Source organism: Propithecus coquereli, unplaced genomic scaffold (genome assembly GCF_000956105.1).
Source record: "Propithecus coquereli isolate 6110/MARCELLA unplaced genomic scaffold, Pcoq_1.0 Scaffold138, whole genome shotgun sequence".
NCBI classification, from domain to species: Eukaryota; Metazoa; Chordata; class Mammalia; order Primates; family Indriidae; genus Propithecus; species Propithecus coquereli.
The window spans coordinates 3,717,014-3,735,286 of record NW_012138080.1 but is presented as its reverse complement, the minus strand read 5'-3'; the positions used below and the strand labels follow the sequence as shown (position 1 = coordinate 3,735,286).

Genomic DNA, 18,273 nt, shown 5'->3' with positions numbered 1-18,273 from the left:
CCAGCCAGTTTCTTTCTATTTTTAGTAGAGACGGGGTCTCGCTCTTGCTCAGGCTGGTCTCGAACTTTTGAGCTCAAACGATCCTCCCACCTCAGCCTCCCAGAGTGCTAAGATTACAGGTGTGAGCCATCGCGCCCAGCCCAGACTTTGTCTTTGAAAGAGTTTGACTTTTTCAGTTCAAACAAATGTGTTACTTTGTTTCCCTGTGACAGTCATTTTATTTCTGAATTCTGAGATAGATGAGATACAGTCTCATCATCAATGGGTCAACTATATGAAATAAGCCCTTAATCACTTTCCCTATTTCCTAGACAAATTTGCTCTTCTTTGCTAAGTTAGCAGCTATCAATTATACATTCTTTGACAACAGCGAGATGAAAGAGGTGAGGTCATTAATGGAAACATATTTCAAATTCTTCTTTTTTGGGTACCTGTGTCATGAGTTCCCAAGACTCCCCCTAGGTTTGGTGATTCCTCACAGGACTCAGCATATAGTTGTACTTATGACTAAGATTTATTACAGTGAAATGAAACAAAGCAAAATCAAAAGAAAAAGATTCCTGGGACAAAGTCTGGAGGAAACCAGGTGCAGCCTTCCAAGAATCTTCCCCCAGTGAAGTTGCACAGGACGTGCTTAATTCCCCCACCAATGAGTATGGCAACATGTGTGAAGTGTTGTTTACCCGGGAAGCTCTCTTGAGCCTAGGAGTTAGGGTGGGTCATGTAGGCACATATTGCCTATATAACTGACCATAAGCACTGAAACTCCAGACTCCTGAAAGTTAAGCAGGTGTTCAGCATAAACCAGCTGCAGTTAGGCATAGTGAGCCAGAGACATTTTTATTGCTTAGGGAATCAGTGTAGGGAACTGTTTACCAGTCCAGTTTCAGACTACAGCCAAAGGCCAGCCTTACAATCGAGACTTTCTAAGGGTAGCACAGTCTCAGTCTTAGTTATGTTACCTCTTTTCTGCACAGTACTCCAGGAGGTTTTATACTCCAGAGCAATGTACCATAATAATATTTGGGATGCATATGGGAGGTAACTTGGTAAAATAGCAGTGGACCAATTAGGAATGAGCAAGAGGAAAAGATAATCCAGCACCCACTTTCTCAGGCAGATTGAATTTAGGAACAAGTACATGTAGAATGAGGATCTTGAAATTGATTCCCTTAAGGGGATCAATTTAAGTCACATGGTAAATCTTGTTTAAATTTGAACTTCACTGGTATAGAGGTTAAGAGGTTGTGTTTTGAAACTTGACTCTGGCACCTGCTACTCTGACTACTGGCAAGATTCTTAACCTTTCTTGCCTTTTGTGTTGGGGCTTTTCAGCAGTGCCTGGCATTTAATAATTCCTCAGTGTGAGTTAGTTGCTTGTGCCACTCTTTCTGTTGCTGTTATTGAAAGTTAAGTAAATGCAGAGGAACAAATAGGACTTGTTGGCAGTGAAGAGGGGTTTAACAGAAATTTTTAATTACTTAATGGAGTGGAAAATGGTAACATTGTACATGGAAAATCTTTAAGAATGAGCTATTAGATATCAAGTGGGAGAGAAGAGTAAAAGATGATTTCTACTCACTCCATTTTCTGTCAGAGAAAAGAATATCCAGAAGACTTTGAGATGATGGTTTATGGTGCTGCCATAAGCTTTTAAATAGTCTTTTATTAAATTGTAGCTTCTCATATAAACCAGTTGACTCTTTAGGCCATTTGTTATATTTAGAATGTAATCAATATTCAAGTTTAGATAACATACTTTTCTCTTTTTTCCTCCAGGAATTTTTAAGAGATATCTTCAATCTCTTGTTTTTGTTGCCAAGTCTAAAAGATCGACAACAGCCAAAGTGCAAATCACATTCTTCAAGAGCTGCTGCTTATGATTTGTTAGTAGAGATGGTAAAAGGGTCTGTTGAAAACTACAGGCTAATACATAACTGGGTCATGGCACAACACATGCAGTGTAAGCATTATTCTTTTCCTTTCATCTTTATAAATTTTGAATGCAGAAATGAGATTTTGGAGGACATCGTTTAAAGAAAGAATCTGCTCTTCACATACTTTAACAGTATAAGCTGTTGTTGCCAGGATGTTATTAAAGCAAAAAAGTAAACATTGGCATGAAGGACCTTTTTAAATACTTTCCCTTTTTTGTAAAATAATTTAGTACCAAGTAAAATCAAGTTTTGATAGTCCTTTGAGTTTTTAGAGAATGAATTAGTTTTAGTATGTATTCTTACCTAATTTTGAAAATGATCATGTATAATGTATATTAACTAGATAACTAATGGAGGTAGAAGCTGTTAATAAAAGCACGATACATTATGTTTAATAGTTTGTTTTGAGGGGTGTCTTTTCCTCCCTCTTTCTTAACCAGCCCATGCACCTTACAAATGGGACTACTGGCCTCATGAGGATGTCCGTGCTGAATGTAGATTTGTTGGCCTGACTAACCTTGGAGCTACTTGTTATTTGGCTTCCACTATTCAGCAGCTTTATATGATACCTGAGGCAAGACAAGCTGTCTTCACTGCTAAGGTAGAATTTTCCTCTCTTTTAAAACTGTAAAACCGAATTTTAAAATTTTGCTTATAAATCTTGATTATCTCAATGTAGTAAATTATTGTTTGAGAAAATAATCTATGAATAAAAAATGAGAGAAAACTTGATAGCATAACTACCTAACATGTATATTTTAATTTTGTTTTCATTTTAATAGGTTACTTGTAATGCTGTAGTATAATTTATTTCTCAGAGGAAAACACAGTTGTGAAATATATATACTCAGTGTAAATAATGAATATATTTTCAGTAAAAACAAATTTTAATTACATAGAAAATAAAAAAAGCCTAAAATCAAGTAGGGAAATGTTACCAGAACCACTGAGCTTGTTTCTTTTATATTTATCCCAAAGTAAATGAGATTGTGGGCCTTGTTTATTTGGGTAAGCTCTGCTTCATGTTATTTTTGTTCACTTGTTTTTACCAGTTTTCATTCTTTTTTACCATGAGCTATTTTTTAGTTTGCCTTTTGCACTGCTTTTATAATTTTTTGGCAAGCTTCCTTTATGCTTGCACTGGATTTTTGTTTTTCTCCATCATGTCATCGTTATGTCCCGGTTTTTTTTTCCCCCTAATAAAGTACTGCTATTCTTCATATACCTTCAATGAATTCTTTAGTATGTGTAAGTTACTCTTCAAAGTCTCTAGTTTCCATTTACTCAAGAGGGTTTGGGTTTTTGGCTTTAGTTATACTGATATTTTTAAGTTTTCATCTGTGTAGATTGATTACAACTAAAAGTAGTTGAATAATTTGATTCATTTAACTTACGAAAATTTTTGTGACTAAATTTGGTAGTCCCATCTGTATAGTTTTATAAAACTAGTTATCAAAGAAGCATGTTTTCAGTGATTTTTTTTTTCTAGTTGGCAACTTGACCATAGTTCTTGGTTTCTCTTTTCATATTAATGACTACCTTTAAGCTATTATTAGCACTTTGAGGAATTAGTACCAACAGAAAGAACACTAAGATGTGCTAATTGTGAGCATGTCTCATAAATGGTATTTTTGTTAAAAATTAAGTTTAAATTTACATCTATATAGAAAATTGTTGACAATTTGATATAGGAGTTTGGAAAGTAGTCAAATGTGCACCAGATTCTGTAGATGAAAACTTCAGTTATTTCTACTGTTCCCTTTTCTGATGTTCACAGAAAGATTAAAGAAAGCTTACATATATTCTAATTGTGGTAAAATACACGCAACATAAAATTAACCATTTTAACCATTTATAAGCATACAATTCTGTGGCATTAAGCATACTCACATTGTTTTTCAACCATCACCATCATCTCCAGAACTTTTTCAGTTTCCCCAGCCAAAACTCTGTACCCATTAAACACTTAACTCCCCATTTCCCTTCCCCTTAGGGCCTTGGAACCACCATTTCACTTTCCATCTCTATGAATTTGACTGTTCTAGGTATCTGATAAAGTGGAATGATGCAGTATCAGTGCTTTTGTGACTGGCTGCAAGTGGCTTATGTAGCATAATGTTTTCAAGGTTCATCCATGTCGTAGCATGTGTAAGAATTTCCTTCCTTTTTAAGGCTGAGTAATACTTCATTTTTTACTTACATATCACATTTTGTTCTTTCATTTGACAATGAACATTTGGGTTACTTCTGCCTTGTGGCTATTCTAGATAATGCTCTTATGAACCTGGGTGTACAAATATCTGTTTGAAAACCTACATTCACTTATTTTGCATATATACCCATAAGTGGAATTGTTGGATCATATGGTCATTCTGTGTTTAATTTTTTCAAAGAATCACCATGCATTTTCCAACACCATTTTACATTCCACCAGCAAAGCACAAAGGTTCAATTTTTCTGCAACCTTGCCAAGACTTGTTTTGTTTTTTTGATGACGGTCATCCTAATGGGTGTGAATAGGTATTTAAGTAATAAATACACATATATAGGATGTACATTTATTTAGAAATTTCACATTAAGTAAAATTTCCTTGTTTTTGCATGACTTTAAAGAATTTAGACTTTTTCTTTTCTTTTTTTTTTTTTTTTGAGACAAGATCTTTCTTTCTTTGTTGCCCAGACTAGAATGCAGTGGTGTCATCATAGCTCACTGCAGTCTCAAACTCCTGGGCTTAAGCAGTCATCTTACCTCAGCCTCCCAGATAGCTGGGACTACAGTTACACACCACCACACCCAGCTTATTTTTCTATCTTTTGTAGAGATGGGGTCTTGCTGTGTTGTTTAGACTGGTCTCAAACTCCTGGCCTCAAGCAATCCTCCCACTTCGGCCTCCCAAAGTGCTGTGATTACAGGCATCAGCTGCTGTGCCCAGCCAGGCATTTCTTTTCTTTAGCCAACTAATGTTTTATGCTGCAGTAACAAAAATTTTAATCCAGATGTTTATTCCTGACCTTTTTGTATTCTGAACTAATACTTTGCATATAGCAGATCTGTTACATGTTGGAAAATGTCATTCTATGTGACCATTTTCATAATCTTATCGATAATAAGCGTCCCATATGCCAGGAATATACTATAGATATTTTTGTCATTTTTATTGATTTCCTGTATTCAATTCATACTGCACTTGATATCATATAATTTTGTAGTAACTGTATGCAAGACAAATCTCTGTTTTAGTCCATATCTTTTGACCTCAATTTGATTATAAGCTCTTAAACAGTAGAGCCATATTACTTGCACTCCCCACAAAATTGTCATAAATAACTAGTGTATACTCCTAGCATATGGGAGACTTATTATTCCACAAGACTATCATAGCTTTGAAGTTATAACAGGTAGTAATTTGTAGTAGAGATAATACCTACTTTATAGATTCATTTTAATACTTGAATGAAGTAGAGGATATCTAATAAGAACCTAGCATGAATATGGATCTCTCCTGTAAGGCTAGTGTTCAGTACTAAGTCTTGAACGAGTTTACCAAGATTCTTAAATCTCAATTTTTGATATTTGAATATTTAGATGGTTTTCAAAGATCTTGGCTAGTATTCCTCTTCAATATTAAGAATATACTGTTCCAGAAAAACTAAAAGTTATGACAAGATGATGATGATGATGTCATTTATTAATATCTTAAATGTATTTTTTTATTTTTTTTTCTTTTTCATTAGAGAGTCCACACTGGAATTAAATGTATTTTTTTTTTTTTTTTTCGAGACAGAGTCTCACTGTGTTGCCCGGGCTAGAATGCCATGGCGTCAGCCTAGCTCACAGCAACCTCAAACTCCTAGGCTCAAGCAATCCTCCTGCCTCAGCCTCCCGAGTAGCTGAGACTACAGGCGTGCACCACCATGCGCGGCTAATTTTTTTATGTATACATTTTTAATTGTCCAGCTAATTTCTTTCTATTTTTAGTAGAGACAGGGGTCTTGCTCTTGCTTAGGCTGGTCTCGAACTCCTGAGCTCAAACAAACCTCCCGCCTCGGCCTCCCAGAGTGCTAGGATTACAGGCGTGAGCCACCGCGCCCGGCATAAATGAATTTTTTTAATGTGTAGATTTACTTGTGGATAGCAACTTGATTGCACACCTGAAGTGTTTTTCAACCTTGCGTTCTTGTAAATCAGCATTGCGCCAAATGAGTGTTGATTTAGAAAGTGATTTTTTTTAAGACTCGGTTCCTGATATAACAGTGATGATGGCTGTATTTATGTAACAAAAAAAGTATTACAATTTTTAAATGATACAACTGCTAAAAAAATAGAATGTGTCAGAGTTTTTCCTACATTACAGCTAAAAGAATGAAAACAGATATAATGTTTAGCATATTGCAAGATTTTCTTTGTTAGAATGCCTCATTGACTACTATCAGTATGTTTTAATGGAAAATTTTCTCTTGATTTCCAGTACTCAGAAGATATGAAACATAAGACCACTCTACTTGAGCTTCAGAAAATGTTTACGTATTTAATGGTATGTTTGAGAATCTTGGAGAGAATACTAATTAGATACACCCTATGACAAAAGCTAAAGCGTTAAACAACAGTTCATTTGTACTAGTTCTGTCCTGACTGTATACTCTTACTGTTCAAATTGAATTTGTCAGTTACCTCTGTTCTTTGTCATAATGACTTTTAACAGTCACATCTCAGTTGGCTACATTCTGTTAATTTGTCCTTTAAAGAATCCCTGTATCTGATCCTTTTCCCAGCACAGGGTTACTCCCTTTTATGCCTAGAACTTTCTGATTTCTTTGTCCCTCTTCATTCCCACTGCTAAAACTGTAAAAGTGATCAAACTTTAAAAAAAGATAGCAAGTCTTATAATATTACTCCCCCGCTTAAAACTGTTCAGTGATTCTTCATTATGAAGAGAATGGTATTCAAGTTCATCACCATGGCATGTATCTGATTTTGCCTCTACCCTTCAACCTCCTCTCTTACCCTCTCCATATCCAGCTTCACCCTATAGCCAACTGTAAGCTGTTTGGAGCTCACCCTGTTGGCTTTGTCACTTGTGTGGTTATTTATGCCACTCCTTCTGCCTGTGTCATTCTTTTTCATTTTCTTCCTGTTGTCATTTTTCACGAGTCTGCTTGGTCTTTACCTCTGTGAGAGACCATAGATTCCACAGACTCACCAGTGTCTTAGAGTCACCATGCCTCTCTGTTGTTTCTACCTCTTGTATTGAAGTTAACTGTCTTACCTGTTATAATCATGTGGGATGGGGATTATATTATTTTTATTACTGTATTTTTTACCTTCTCATACTTAGTTAAAGATTCAATAAATGGTCTTTTAAACAAAATTTAAAGATTACTAGTCATCCTTTGTTTCTTATTAATATTTTTAATCGTCCTTTAACAGAGCTGGAACATGTCATTTGAACTGACTAACAGAAAGTTAGCGTTTTGGGGTTTTTTTTTAAATTTTTAAAGGTGAGATACTTTAATCTTAGGCAGAATTAAGTCCACCATTGCCGTATATATGCCTCAACAGTAATATTTATGAGTATCCTCTAAAACATATCTTCAGAATAGTCAAAAGAATGGGATTCCGAAATGACTTGTAAGTTAAAGCACAATTTATGAAGTAGTCTTAGTTGTAAAATAGATCATCTAATTAGAATTAATGTGTTCTAAAATTGACCTACTTGCAGAACCAGATTTAGTCATATCTTTGTAGAGCATGTGAACCAAGATTAAGGACTTGCTCTTTGGTGTTAACACTGTATCAAGTTTCAGACCAGGGCTAGGAGATGGAAAAACTACTTTAAATAATGGAATTGAATTCTATAGAAACTCTTTATGGGGCCAACTCAGCTACACGGCAGAGACACAAAATTCTCAGATAAATATTTCTGTAGATAATTGGGACCATCTTAAAATTCACCCTTACTACTACCCTGAAAAGCAGGGGAGGGAGGAGTAAAAACCTCTATTCTATATATATCAATGGTCACATATTCAAATACTCCTTATCCACTTGAAAAACTTCACAGATTCTTTGAAGCATCAGACCTTAAATTCATCAACATCTTGAATTCCACTGAACCAAGTCATGTGTCGCGGCCGAAAAGCCAGAAAGTTACTGTGTTAAACTACTATTTTAAAAAGTATTAAAATTCAACCTCTAGAAAAACTTACTCAGCCTTCAAAAGTTTTTTATGTATATATATATATATATTTTTAGTTGTCCAGATAATTTCTTTCTATTTTTTGGTAGAGACGGGGTCTCACTCTTGCTCAGGCTGGTCTAGAACTCCTGACCTTGAGCGATCCACCCGCCTCGGCCTCCCACAGTGCTAGGATTACAGGCGTGAGCCACTGCGCCTGGCCACCCTTCAAAAGTTTTATATTTTATGCTTTGCAATACAAATGTGAGTCCAAATTCCTTTCTAGAAATTCTGAGACTTAAAAATAGAAACTTCTTAAGGTAATTTAAGAATCTTCTGCCACCAAGATTGTTTAACTGAAAATGCCATGTAAACTAGATAAAAAGAAATAGAAGAGAGCGTTTTGAAACTTTATTTGTAGATTTACTACCTGTTTTGGCGTTGTTTTTGTTAGTCATTCATTTAAGAACCTATAGTAATTTTCTTATTTTTATCTGACACTGAGAATCTTCCCTCCCTCCCCCTTTCCTTTACAGGAGAGTGAGTGCAAAGCATATAATCCTAGACCTTTCTGTAAAACATATACCATGGATAAGCAGCCTTTGAATACTGGGGAGCAGAAAGATATGACAGAGTTTTTTACTGATTTAATTACCAAAATTGAAGAAATGTCTCCAGAGCTGGTTAGTACCAGAATACTAAAAAGTATCTTTGAAATTTGAATAGATTTGCCTACATTTTAATTACCGACTTTTGTTTGTTTTATGTTAAAGAAAAATACCGTCAAAAGTTTATTTGGAGGTGTAATTACAAACAATGTTGTATCCCTGGTAAGTATTACACCTGTATTTTGCTTTTTGGAGATCTTACAGTGTTTTTGTTTATTATAACAAATTGCTAATTTTTGACCGTTCATTGATCAGGATTGTGAACACGTCAGTCAAACTGCTGAAGAGTTTTATACTGTGAGGTGCCAGGTGGCTGATATGAAGAACATTTATGTGAGTAATAGTGTATATAATTTTAAAATATCTTATGCTTTTAACTGTATTTATAGAGCAGGTTTATGTCTGTCACCTTGAGAAGAAATTAACTTTTTTCATGTTTTCATGTATTTTCTTCTTGCTGTGCTTTTCAAATAAGAATTAAAGGTAGACCATAAAGCTGTTTTTTGCCTAGTTAAAATTTAAATACTTAACCCTTTGAAAAATTTAATAAGATTCCTAGAGTATCTTGTTAATATGAGGGAAAATGATTTTTTACTAAAATTAAGAATTCACTTATTTTTTTTTTTTAAATTGATTTTCCTTTGTGCATTTTGCCAACTATAAAGTTGCTGCTTTTTGTATGTTTCTGTGCTGTAAATAATGCAAAACTTTTAAATGTGGCTTTATACATAGGAATCTCTTGATGAAGTTACTATTAAAGACACGTTAGAAGGTGACAACATGTATACTTGCTCTCATTGTGGAAAGAAAGTAAGAGCTGAGAAAAGGTATGCTTTTTGAAATGTAATTTTTATCATTTTGATAAATCATACAATGGTAGCAAAAGACAAAGTAAGGAAAAACTAAGATTAAACTTTTATGAAGATTATGTGATTAAGGTAAAATCAGTTACTTGGAGATCATTCTCGTGCAGCAACTTTTCACTCAGTTATTTAGTGAATTATAATTTATTTTGACTTATACTTGAACTAGAAAGAAAGTAGTAATCACTGAACTTGTAAAAAGTCTAGATTTGTAGGAGCGGAGACATGGAAGGTAAGGGCAGTGATTGTTTTCATTATCTGTATCTACTCGCAGATGTCTGGCTTTAGTGACTTGTTAGTATTTCCCCCTTATCCATGGGAGATATGTCCCAACACCCACAGTGGATGCCTGAAACTGCAAATAGTGCTGAACCCTATATACACTATGTTTTTTCCTGTGTAAACCTACAGTAAAGTTTAATTTATAAATTAAGCACAATATTCTTGCACTTTGGTGCCATTATTAAGTAAAATAAGAGTTACTTGAACACAAGCATTGTGATACTGAGATGGTTGACCTGATAACCAAGAGGGTTACTAAGTGACCCAAAGGGTAGGTAGTGTCTACAGTGTGAATATTCTGGACAAAGGAATGATTCATGTCCTGAGCTGGATGGTGCTAGATTTTATCATGATATTCAGAACAGCACACAACTTATGCATTTTTATTTCTGGAATTTTCCATTTAATATTTTTGGACTGCGTTTGACCATGGGCAACTGAAACCATTGGAAGCATAACCACGGCTAAGGAGGGACTACTGTAACAGCTAACCTTTCCATAGCAAGCACTCTTCTCAGAACATTACATGATTTAATTCAGTTTATCCTCATGACATTCCTTTGTAGTAGATGCTATTATCCCATTTTACAGGTGAAGACACCACGACACAGAAATATAAAGAAATTTTCCCAGTGCCAGTCCCTAAGATAGGGAATACAAATTAGGAAATTTCAGGGAGATAGTTAATCCAGTTGAATTTGAATTCTCATAGGGCATCTGTGTAGAAAGGTCCTGCAGGCAGCTGGCTATTATGGTTGGAGCTTGGAAAGAGGTCTGGGGTGGAGTCAAATTTAGGAGTTAGTTACTGTTGGTTAAAGAGTGTTGTGTAAGTTTCTTATGCTATGTTCAAGCCAGTTCTTCTTTCCCTTCCACTCTGTGTATTGATATTATTTTTGGTTGTTTATGTTTTGGTACATTGATCAAAAGTACTCTTCCTCAGTTTAAGTTTTTTAGAGAATTTCTTGACAAATAATAGTTTAGTGATCTTCAAATAAAAATTGCTTTACTTTGCTACTGCATGTCAAACATTTTATAGTCCCTTTTCATTTTCTTTATTCTTTTCTGATTCACATTGATTAAATTTTTCCTTTAATCTCTGAAATACTCATCCTTTGTTTAAAGGCTATTCTTGTAGATAAAAAAAATTATATAGATTGGTACCAAATCAATAGAGTGGTTGATTAAAAAAGTTTTCTAGCATACTTTCAAGCACTTTAACAATTTTTTAAGAGTTTTTTTTTTTTGTCCTCTTAATTCATCTTAGTTCATTTACCAAGGTTTTTATTTTTTAACCACTCTACTGTGTACTTACTGGAGTATGATGATCTACTCCCAAACTGAAGACATCTTCCTCTCAACTTCTACAGCAAGAGGTTCTTAAGAGCCATAAGATGGCAGGTTTGGGCAGAGTAACTGGCTAAAGATTTTAATTCTACATTGAATGACAAGTAGAAATTGAATTGAGAGCATCTTATGCAGTTACTAGGAACAAAGAGAAATATAAATACCCTTGGATGTGTAAGAAATCCAGGACTGGGCCAGCCTGTGTAAAGTAGAGGACTCCCATCGACCAGTATGGAAAGTAAGATTGATCACATATGATGGCATCAAGTGACCGACATCCAAATTTGGTTATTATTTGCATAATTGATTGATGGAAGTCATCAGAATATCTGCCTGAGAAAGACTATAACTGTGGCAAAGGACTGAGAGCTAAGCTAATCTAAAAGTGCAGAGGAAAATGTGACAGAAGAGAAGCAAGGAAAGAAAGAAAATCAGAATAAAATGGTAACCCAGAAACTTCTGGGAAGGGAATATCAAGAAGGTATTCAATTGACGTAATTCACAGAGATGAAAGAAAATGACAGCTGAATAAAAGCATTTGATTTTTCAAGAAGGCAGCTTAGTATAGAGTGTTTTGTCATGTTGTATGAATAGAAGCAGGGTTTTCAGGGTACGTGGCATTAAGCATAAACCATTCATTTTAAAAGTCTGGCAATATAAAACAACAAGGAAGATCGAGGCTAGAAAGAGCCTTGGGATCAAACAAAGGGTTTTTCTAAATAAAAGATATCTGAGCATATTTGAAGGCAGAAAACGAAAAGCTGTCGTACAGTAAGATATTAAAATTATTTAAGAAAAGGTTTTTCTAGGCCAGTATACATTCAAAAGAAATGGTATTCTTTTTCTCAGTCTCCAGAAATGCAGTTGGCGCAGGGTGCAGTCGCTCACGCCGGTAATCCTAGCACTCTGGCAGGCTGAGGCGGGAGGATTGCTTGAGGTCAAAAGTTGGAGACCAGCCTGAGCAAGAGCAAAACCCCGTCTCTATAAAAAAATAGAAAAATTAGGCAGTCGTGGGAATACACACCTGTGGTCCCAGCTACTCAGGAGGCTGAGGCAGGAGGATTGCTTGAGCCCAGGAATTTGAGATTGCAGTGAGCTATGATGATGCCACCACACTCTAGCCCAGGTGACAGAGTGAGACACTGTCTCAAAAAAAAAAATGTAGTTGGTTGTAAGACACAACAGTTGTAGTGGACATAATCAAACGAAAGCATAGCTGTGCAGGCAGTTACAGGCAGAAGGCAAACTCATCTGATGAGAACATGTTTAGGGTAAGAATTAGGGACTTACACAAAATGGACTCAGTCAAAAGTTAGCTACTGTAGAGAAATGTAGTAAATGAGTCACTAGAACATAATCGAGGGGCTGACTCAAGTTTTTTGGAGTCTCTTCCTAGTTAAAAGTAATAAATTTATTGAGTAAATCTGCCATTCTAGATAACTAACCCCCTATCTCTTGAAACATTCCCTTCTTTTTGCTAATAGATTCTGCTGTTCTTCTGAAATATTTGTTTCATCTCTCCCAAAGTAGTTATTCAATCATTTGTGCTCTTACCGTAATTTTATGTCTGTAGTAACATAATAATTAGTGTTAAACAAAAATGGGCTGATTGAAGAAGTAAACAAAATGTTTATTATCCTTAACAGGATCATATTCTGCTCTGTCTTCAAACCTCTGGTTTTCTCAGTCTACTTACTCTTCCTGAGTAATTTTATCTACCACCATAACACCGGTTTCTACTGACATGCTGTTGATTCCCAAATCATCTTAGTTCAGAATGCTTTGCTATATTCTACCTGCTGTCCTCCAGTCTTCCCAGATCTGTTCATCTCTTTTATCCTCAGGCACAGTGCATGGTTTCAGTTTCCATCGTGAGTCCTTTAGTGACTCTTCAAAGCCCTCATGATGAAGTTCATACTCTTAACATTACACACATTTGACTCTGTTATACTTTTGTAACCTCGTCATTTGTCAGTCTCACAAATAATCCAAAATTTCGAATTCTGGAACTTACTATTCTCTCTACTTACAAGATCTTTCCCCCATTCCTTGTCTCCCTCAATTCCTCTTCTTTTTTTTTTTTTTTTTTTAACTGAACTCTTGGTTTAAAAAATCCTCTTTTGATTCTTATGTACAGGGAAGAATTATTCCCTGAAATTCATGTTATTTAAGGAGGAAAAGAAAACTCTGAACCAAAGACCTCCATAGCTCTAGAGTATAATGTTACACCTTTTTGTGCTTTTATAACAACCCTTTATGATTTTCATTATAGTGTTTACCGCAGTGTATTGAAATGTTTTATTTTTCTTATCTAGACATAGAAAAGCCCTTTCAGAGTGGGAAGTGTCATATAAGAGGAGTGTAAAAGTACATATAGTTGTAATAAGAGTGCGATTTAGAATACTACAGTAGTCCCTCCTATCTGTGATTTTGCTTTCTGCGGTTCCAGTTACCTGTGGTCAACTGAGGTAGAAAAATAATAAATGGAAAATTCCAGAAATAAACAATTCATAGGTTTTAAATTGAACGCCATTCTGAATAGTGTGTGAAATCTTATACAGCCCCACTTGAGACATAAATTATCCCTTTGTCCAGCATATCCATGCTGTATAGGTGATTTGCCTATTAGTCACTTAGTTAGCACTGTTGGTTACCTCTGCAGTATTGTAATGTTTGTGTTCAAGAAACCCTTATTTTACTTAATAATGGCCCCAAAGCACAAGAGTGATGATGCTGGCAATTGAGATACGCCAGAGAGAAGCTATAAAGTGCTTCTTTTAAGTGAAAGGGTGAAAGTTCTTGACTTAACAAGGAAAGACAAAAAAATCGTATGCCGAGGTTGCTAAGATCTATGGTAAGAACAAATCTGTGAAATTGTGAACAGTATATTATTATAATTGTTCTATTTTAGTATTAATTATTGTTAATATCTTACTGTGCCTAATTTATAAATTAAACTTGACCATAGGTATGTATAGGAAAAAACATAGTGTATGTAGGGTTCAGTACTATCTGCAGTTTCAGGCATTCACTGAAGGTCTTGGAACATATACCCCACGGATAAGGGGGGGCTACTGTACTTCTTATTTACTCTGAATTGAATATTGAAATAGGTATAGCATAAATGTAATAAACCATCTGAAGTATTTTCAAAAGACAATTTTTAATAACTTTTTGTTGTCTTTCAGGGCATGTTTTAAGAAATTACCTCGCATTCTAAGTTTTAATACTATGAGATATACATTTAATATGGTCACGATGATGAAAGAAAAAGTGAATACACACTTTTCTTTCCCATTACGTTTGGATATGACGCCCTATACAGAAGATTTTCTTATGGGAAAGAGTGACAGGAAAGAAGGTAATTTTCCATCTCTTTTTATTTATGTTTATTGTAAGTCTCCATAACAAAGTAGTCATAATTTAAAGTTGTAATCAATTACACAGTTAACAAAATTAAATTAAATCTTAGGAGAATGTTTTTAAAGACAGTGTGGCACATTCAGTCAATTAGCTAATAAATATTCAGTGTTTGTGAGGACTGTGTTCTAGGCATTCTTCTGGGCATTGGAGACATTGTGGTAAACAAGATAAATATGGTCACTGTCCTTGTGGAGCTTAAATCTAGTTGAGTAAGTCTTATATTGAACAAGAAATTATAAGTGTGATGTGTTGTCAGATAGCACAGTGAATGTATCATAGGTTTGAGGGAATTAGGTTTCACCAGAAGATGACACTTAAGCAGAGATATGAAGCTTGAGTAAGAGATTAAAAGAAGGGATGAGCTCTTGCGGGGGAGAGGGGAGGATGTTGGTTGATGAGATGGGCAAAAGACCGTGGCCAGAACGCTTTTCGTTTATAGGCCATGTTAATTAGCAATTTTGATCTTTATTCAGCATGTAACCATTAGATTTTTAAGCAAGGAGCTGACATAACCAGGTGGGCATTTGAAAAGTTTATTCTGGCTACAGCATTAGAAATGGATTAGAGGATGATGAGAGGAGTGTGGAGAGGCCATTCTTACAAACCATACACAGAGAAGATGGTGGCTCAAGTGAGAAAGATTGCCAGTAGAAATGGGGAGAAGTATATGGAATTAATAATACTTAATGACTGAATGAATAAATGAATCCAATAAAAAGTTACTGAACATCTTTCCACTATGTAGCTTATGCCGTTCTTATGGTAGTGGGAATACAGTGACAACAAAGAACGTGATCTGCGTTCCCTTGAAGCTTACATTTTATTAATAGTTGTTCTGCTACTAGAGAGAGGAAGAAGAATCAAGAATGACTCAGATTTCTGGCTTGAGCAGTTGAGTGAATGAATAGTAGGGTCAGTATTTTAAGTCTCAAGAAAGAGTGAGTGTGGTCATATTGGATGTTAAAGAAGGAGCAGTTCCAAAAAGAATGGGATTGAAAATATCTAACATATAGAACATCTTTGGTTGTCTTTATCAGAGCAGTTTCATTTGAGTGTTGTTATTACACTCAAGGAAGGAAGGCGGATTGCAGTGAGTTAGATGGCATTTGGTTCATAAGTAAATACCTCCAAATTGTTATTTCCATAAGACCGCTAGCTTACAAACTTTGAATATGTACCCGAAAGACCGGGGGGGGGGGCGGGGGGTAAGGAATGGAAGTAGGTGAGAGAGTAACATTGAAAGGATCTACCTCTTGCCTCTTCATTCTTCTTCAGCAATAAGTTCCATTTTACATAAAAATAAGGGTGCTGGCAAAGTTTTATTTGTATAAAAAGTTCTGCAGATTTAAATTTTAAAGGTTTGAAGAAGCCACTATACTATAAGCAAAACTTTAGAAAAGAGAACCATGTTTTAATCTTTAACTACAGTGCCTGGCACTTAATTAGTATACAGTAAATCTTCTTACTCTCACTAAGTGGGAGATGAGAGGAGTAAACAATGAATGCAGGCTATTCTTTCAAGAGAAGAACATATTCTTTCTTTGAAGAGAGGAAAGAAAATGGTGACTATAGCTATAAATGAGTACCGAGCTAATGGAGTGAATTTTTATAGTTAAGCTTTGAGTATATTTATAAGTTACAGAAAATGGTGGCCTAGTAGAGATGACAGGTGAAAGTAAAAGTGGGCATTGAATATAAATCCTACTTTTCAGATCTCTCATTAAACCATTTGGAAAATTACAGCAGGACTTCCCAACAATTGTGCTTCATTGTATTTTTTATGATATTTCCATGTGGAGAGGTAGCAGAAATTTATGACAAAATAAAGTAATTTTATTAGGTCACACGTGATGCTAGGATTCAGATCCTAGCACTGCCTACGTAAGCATATCCACACTCCTTAACCACTGTCAGCCATTTCCTCCACGTCCCCTAATTGTCACTTCCTTTTCCAGTTAGACTGTACACTCACGTCAACCAAATCTGCTCTCATTTCCTTGCTCCCGGTTCTACTTTTTCCTTTCTATATGGTGGTGGGAATACAGATCATAAATCTTTAATGTCTTCTTCAAACTTGTTAGACCATTCTGTAATTTTTTTCTTTAGTATCTTTGGTTATCTTTAGAGTTTAAATCTTTTGGGATGGGAAGTATGTCTTTTATTTATTTTGTTTGTGTCTATACAAAGCTCCTGATACGTAATGTTTTCTATTAACTGATGTACATTGGCAACATGCTACCAGTACAATACTCCATTTTCCTTAACATGAGACTAAAAGACAGAAATGTGCTAATGCCTTTTGAGGTCTTGTGTTTGCCTGCTCCTGATAAAGATAAAATTGAATGAAGCATTTTATACTACCTATTTCAAAAGACCAGTCAGATTAAATAAAAAGATATTTTATATTTATACATTATATTGAGGTTGTCTATAATTACACCCTAACACGTTTGTTTTTCTGTGATTTGTATGATACGTTCATTATAGTATTATAGTAGGCTATGGATGGTAAATGACTAATAGATAAAGTTGTTTTGTACCTACTTAATATATAAAGTATCTGTGCCTAGTTCTGTACATAAAATATATTATAAAAAAGTGATTCTAAGATGTCACTGTGCAGTTTTCAAAATTATTTCCATTTTATGTAAATTATTTCAGGTTTTAAGGAAGTTGGTGATCATTCAAAAGACACAGAAAGCTATGAGTATGACTTGATAGGAGTGACAGTTCACACAGGAACAGCAGATGGTGGGCACTATTATAGCTTCATCAGAGACATAGTTAACCCACATGCTTATAAAAACAATAAATGGTGAGTTTAAATTATTTTTTTTCCTTGGATTTTTAAAACTTTTTTTCTGTTTTTAAGGCATAAGTTTATGCTAGTTTTTCTCTTCAGATATACTTTCAGTTTTTAGTTTTCTAAAATCTTTCTATAAAATTAGGAAAAAGGGCAGACAAAATTTATAAATGAAGGTGACTTTCAAAGGACAATACGAATCGGTTCTTCAGAGATCTCTGAACCCTTGAGAATTTGAATGCTTTCCTCAGAAAAATGAACACACAAATTTTTGCATACAATTTTAGGAGATTCATAGACAATATTCCAAATCTTACCTTATTTTTTTTCATTCATTCAAGAGCTGTGTACTGAATATCTTCTATTGGGTGGCCACAAAGTCCTTATATGTGCCAGTTAAAAGTTACCTATATGTTCTACCACCTTTTCCCTCCCACACACATTATTTTTATCATTTTTTATCAAGTTGGAAGTCATTAGATAAGTCCCTAATAGCTATTTTTTGGTCTTTAGACGTTAGATAGGGCCTGGTGTGTAGGGACTGTATATGTGTGCTGGGCACTGTTCTACGTGTTGGGAATATGGCTTTGAGAAAATGCATAATTATTAATTGATTTGCAGTTAGCAGAATCCTTTCATTGAATTATTTCTCACTGCTTCAGCCATCATCTCTATGATGTCTTTTACTTTTTTTAATCCATTTCAATATATTTTCGTAAGTATATTTTTTACCCCCCCATAAGCATATTTTGTATCTTTTTTTTGATCATAAGTTTT

The 18,273-nt window shown here is 34.9% G+C and overlaps 1 protein-coding gene across 1 annotated transcript in view; it reads left to right on the top strand.

Annotated features, from left to right (window-relative positions):
• The window catches only part of USP34 (ubiquitin specific peptidase 34), a 245,992-nt gene that overhangs the window by 178,258 nt on the left and 49,461 nt on the right, over positions 1 to 18,273 (top strand). Inside the window, exons 43-51 of the mRNA XM_012639191.1 lie at positions 1,780 to 1,963; positions 2,378 to 2,538; positions 6,407 to 6,472; positions 8,650 to 8,796; positions 8,887 to 8,943; positions 9,037 to 9,114; positions 9,514 to 9,608; positions 14,459 to 14,631; positions 17,355 to 17,508. Coding sequence (XP_012494645.1) covers positions 1,780 to 1,963; positions 2,378 to 2,538; positions 6,407 to 6,472; positions 8,650 to 8,796; positions 8,887 to 8,943; positions 9,037 to 9,114; positions 9,514 to 9,608; positions 14,459 to 14,631; positions 17,355 to 17,508 — 1,115 coding nt within the window. The remainder of the gene's footprint in view (positions 1 to 1,779; positions 1,964 to 2,377; positions 2,539 to 6,406; positions 6,473 to 8,649; positions 8,797 to 8,886; positions 8,944 to 9,036; positions 9,115 to 9,513; positions 9,609 to 14,458; positions 14,632 to 17,354; positions 17,509 to 18,273) is intronic.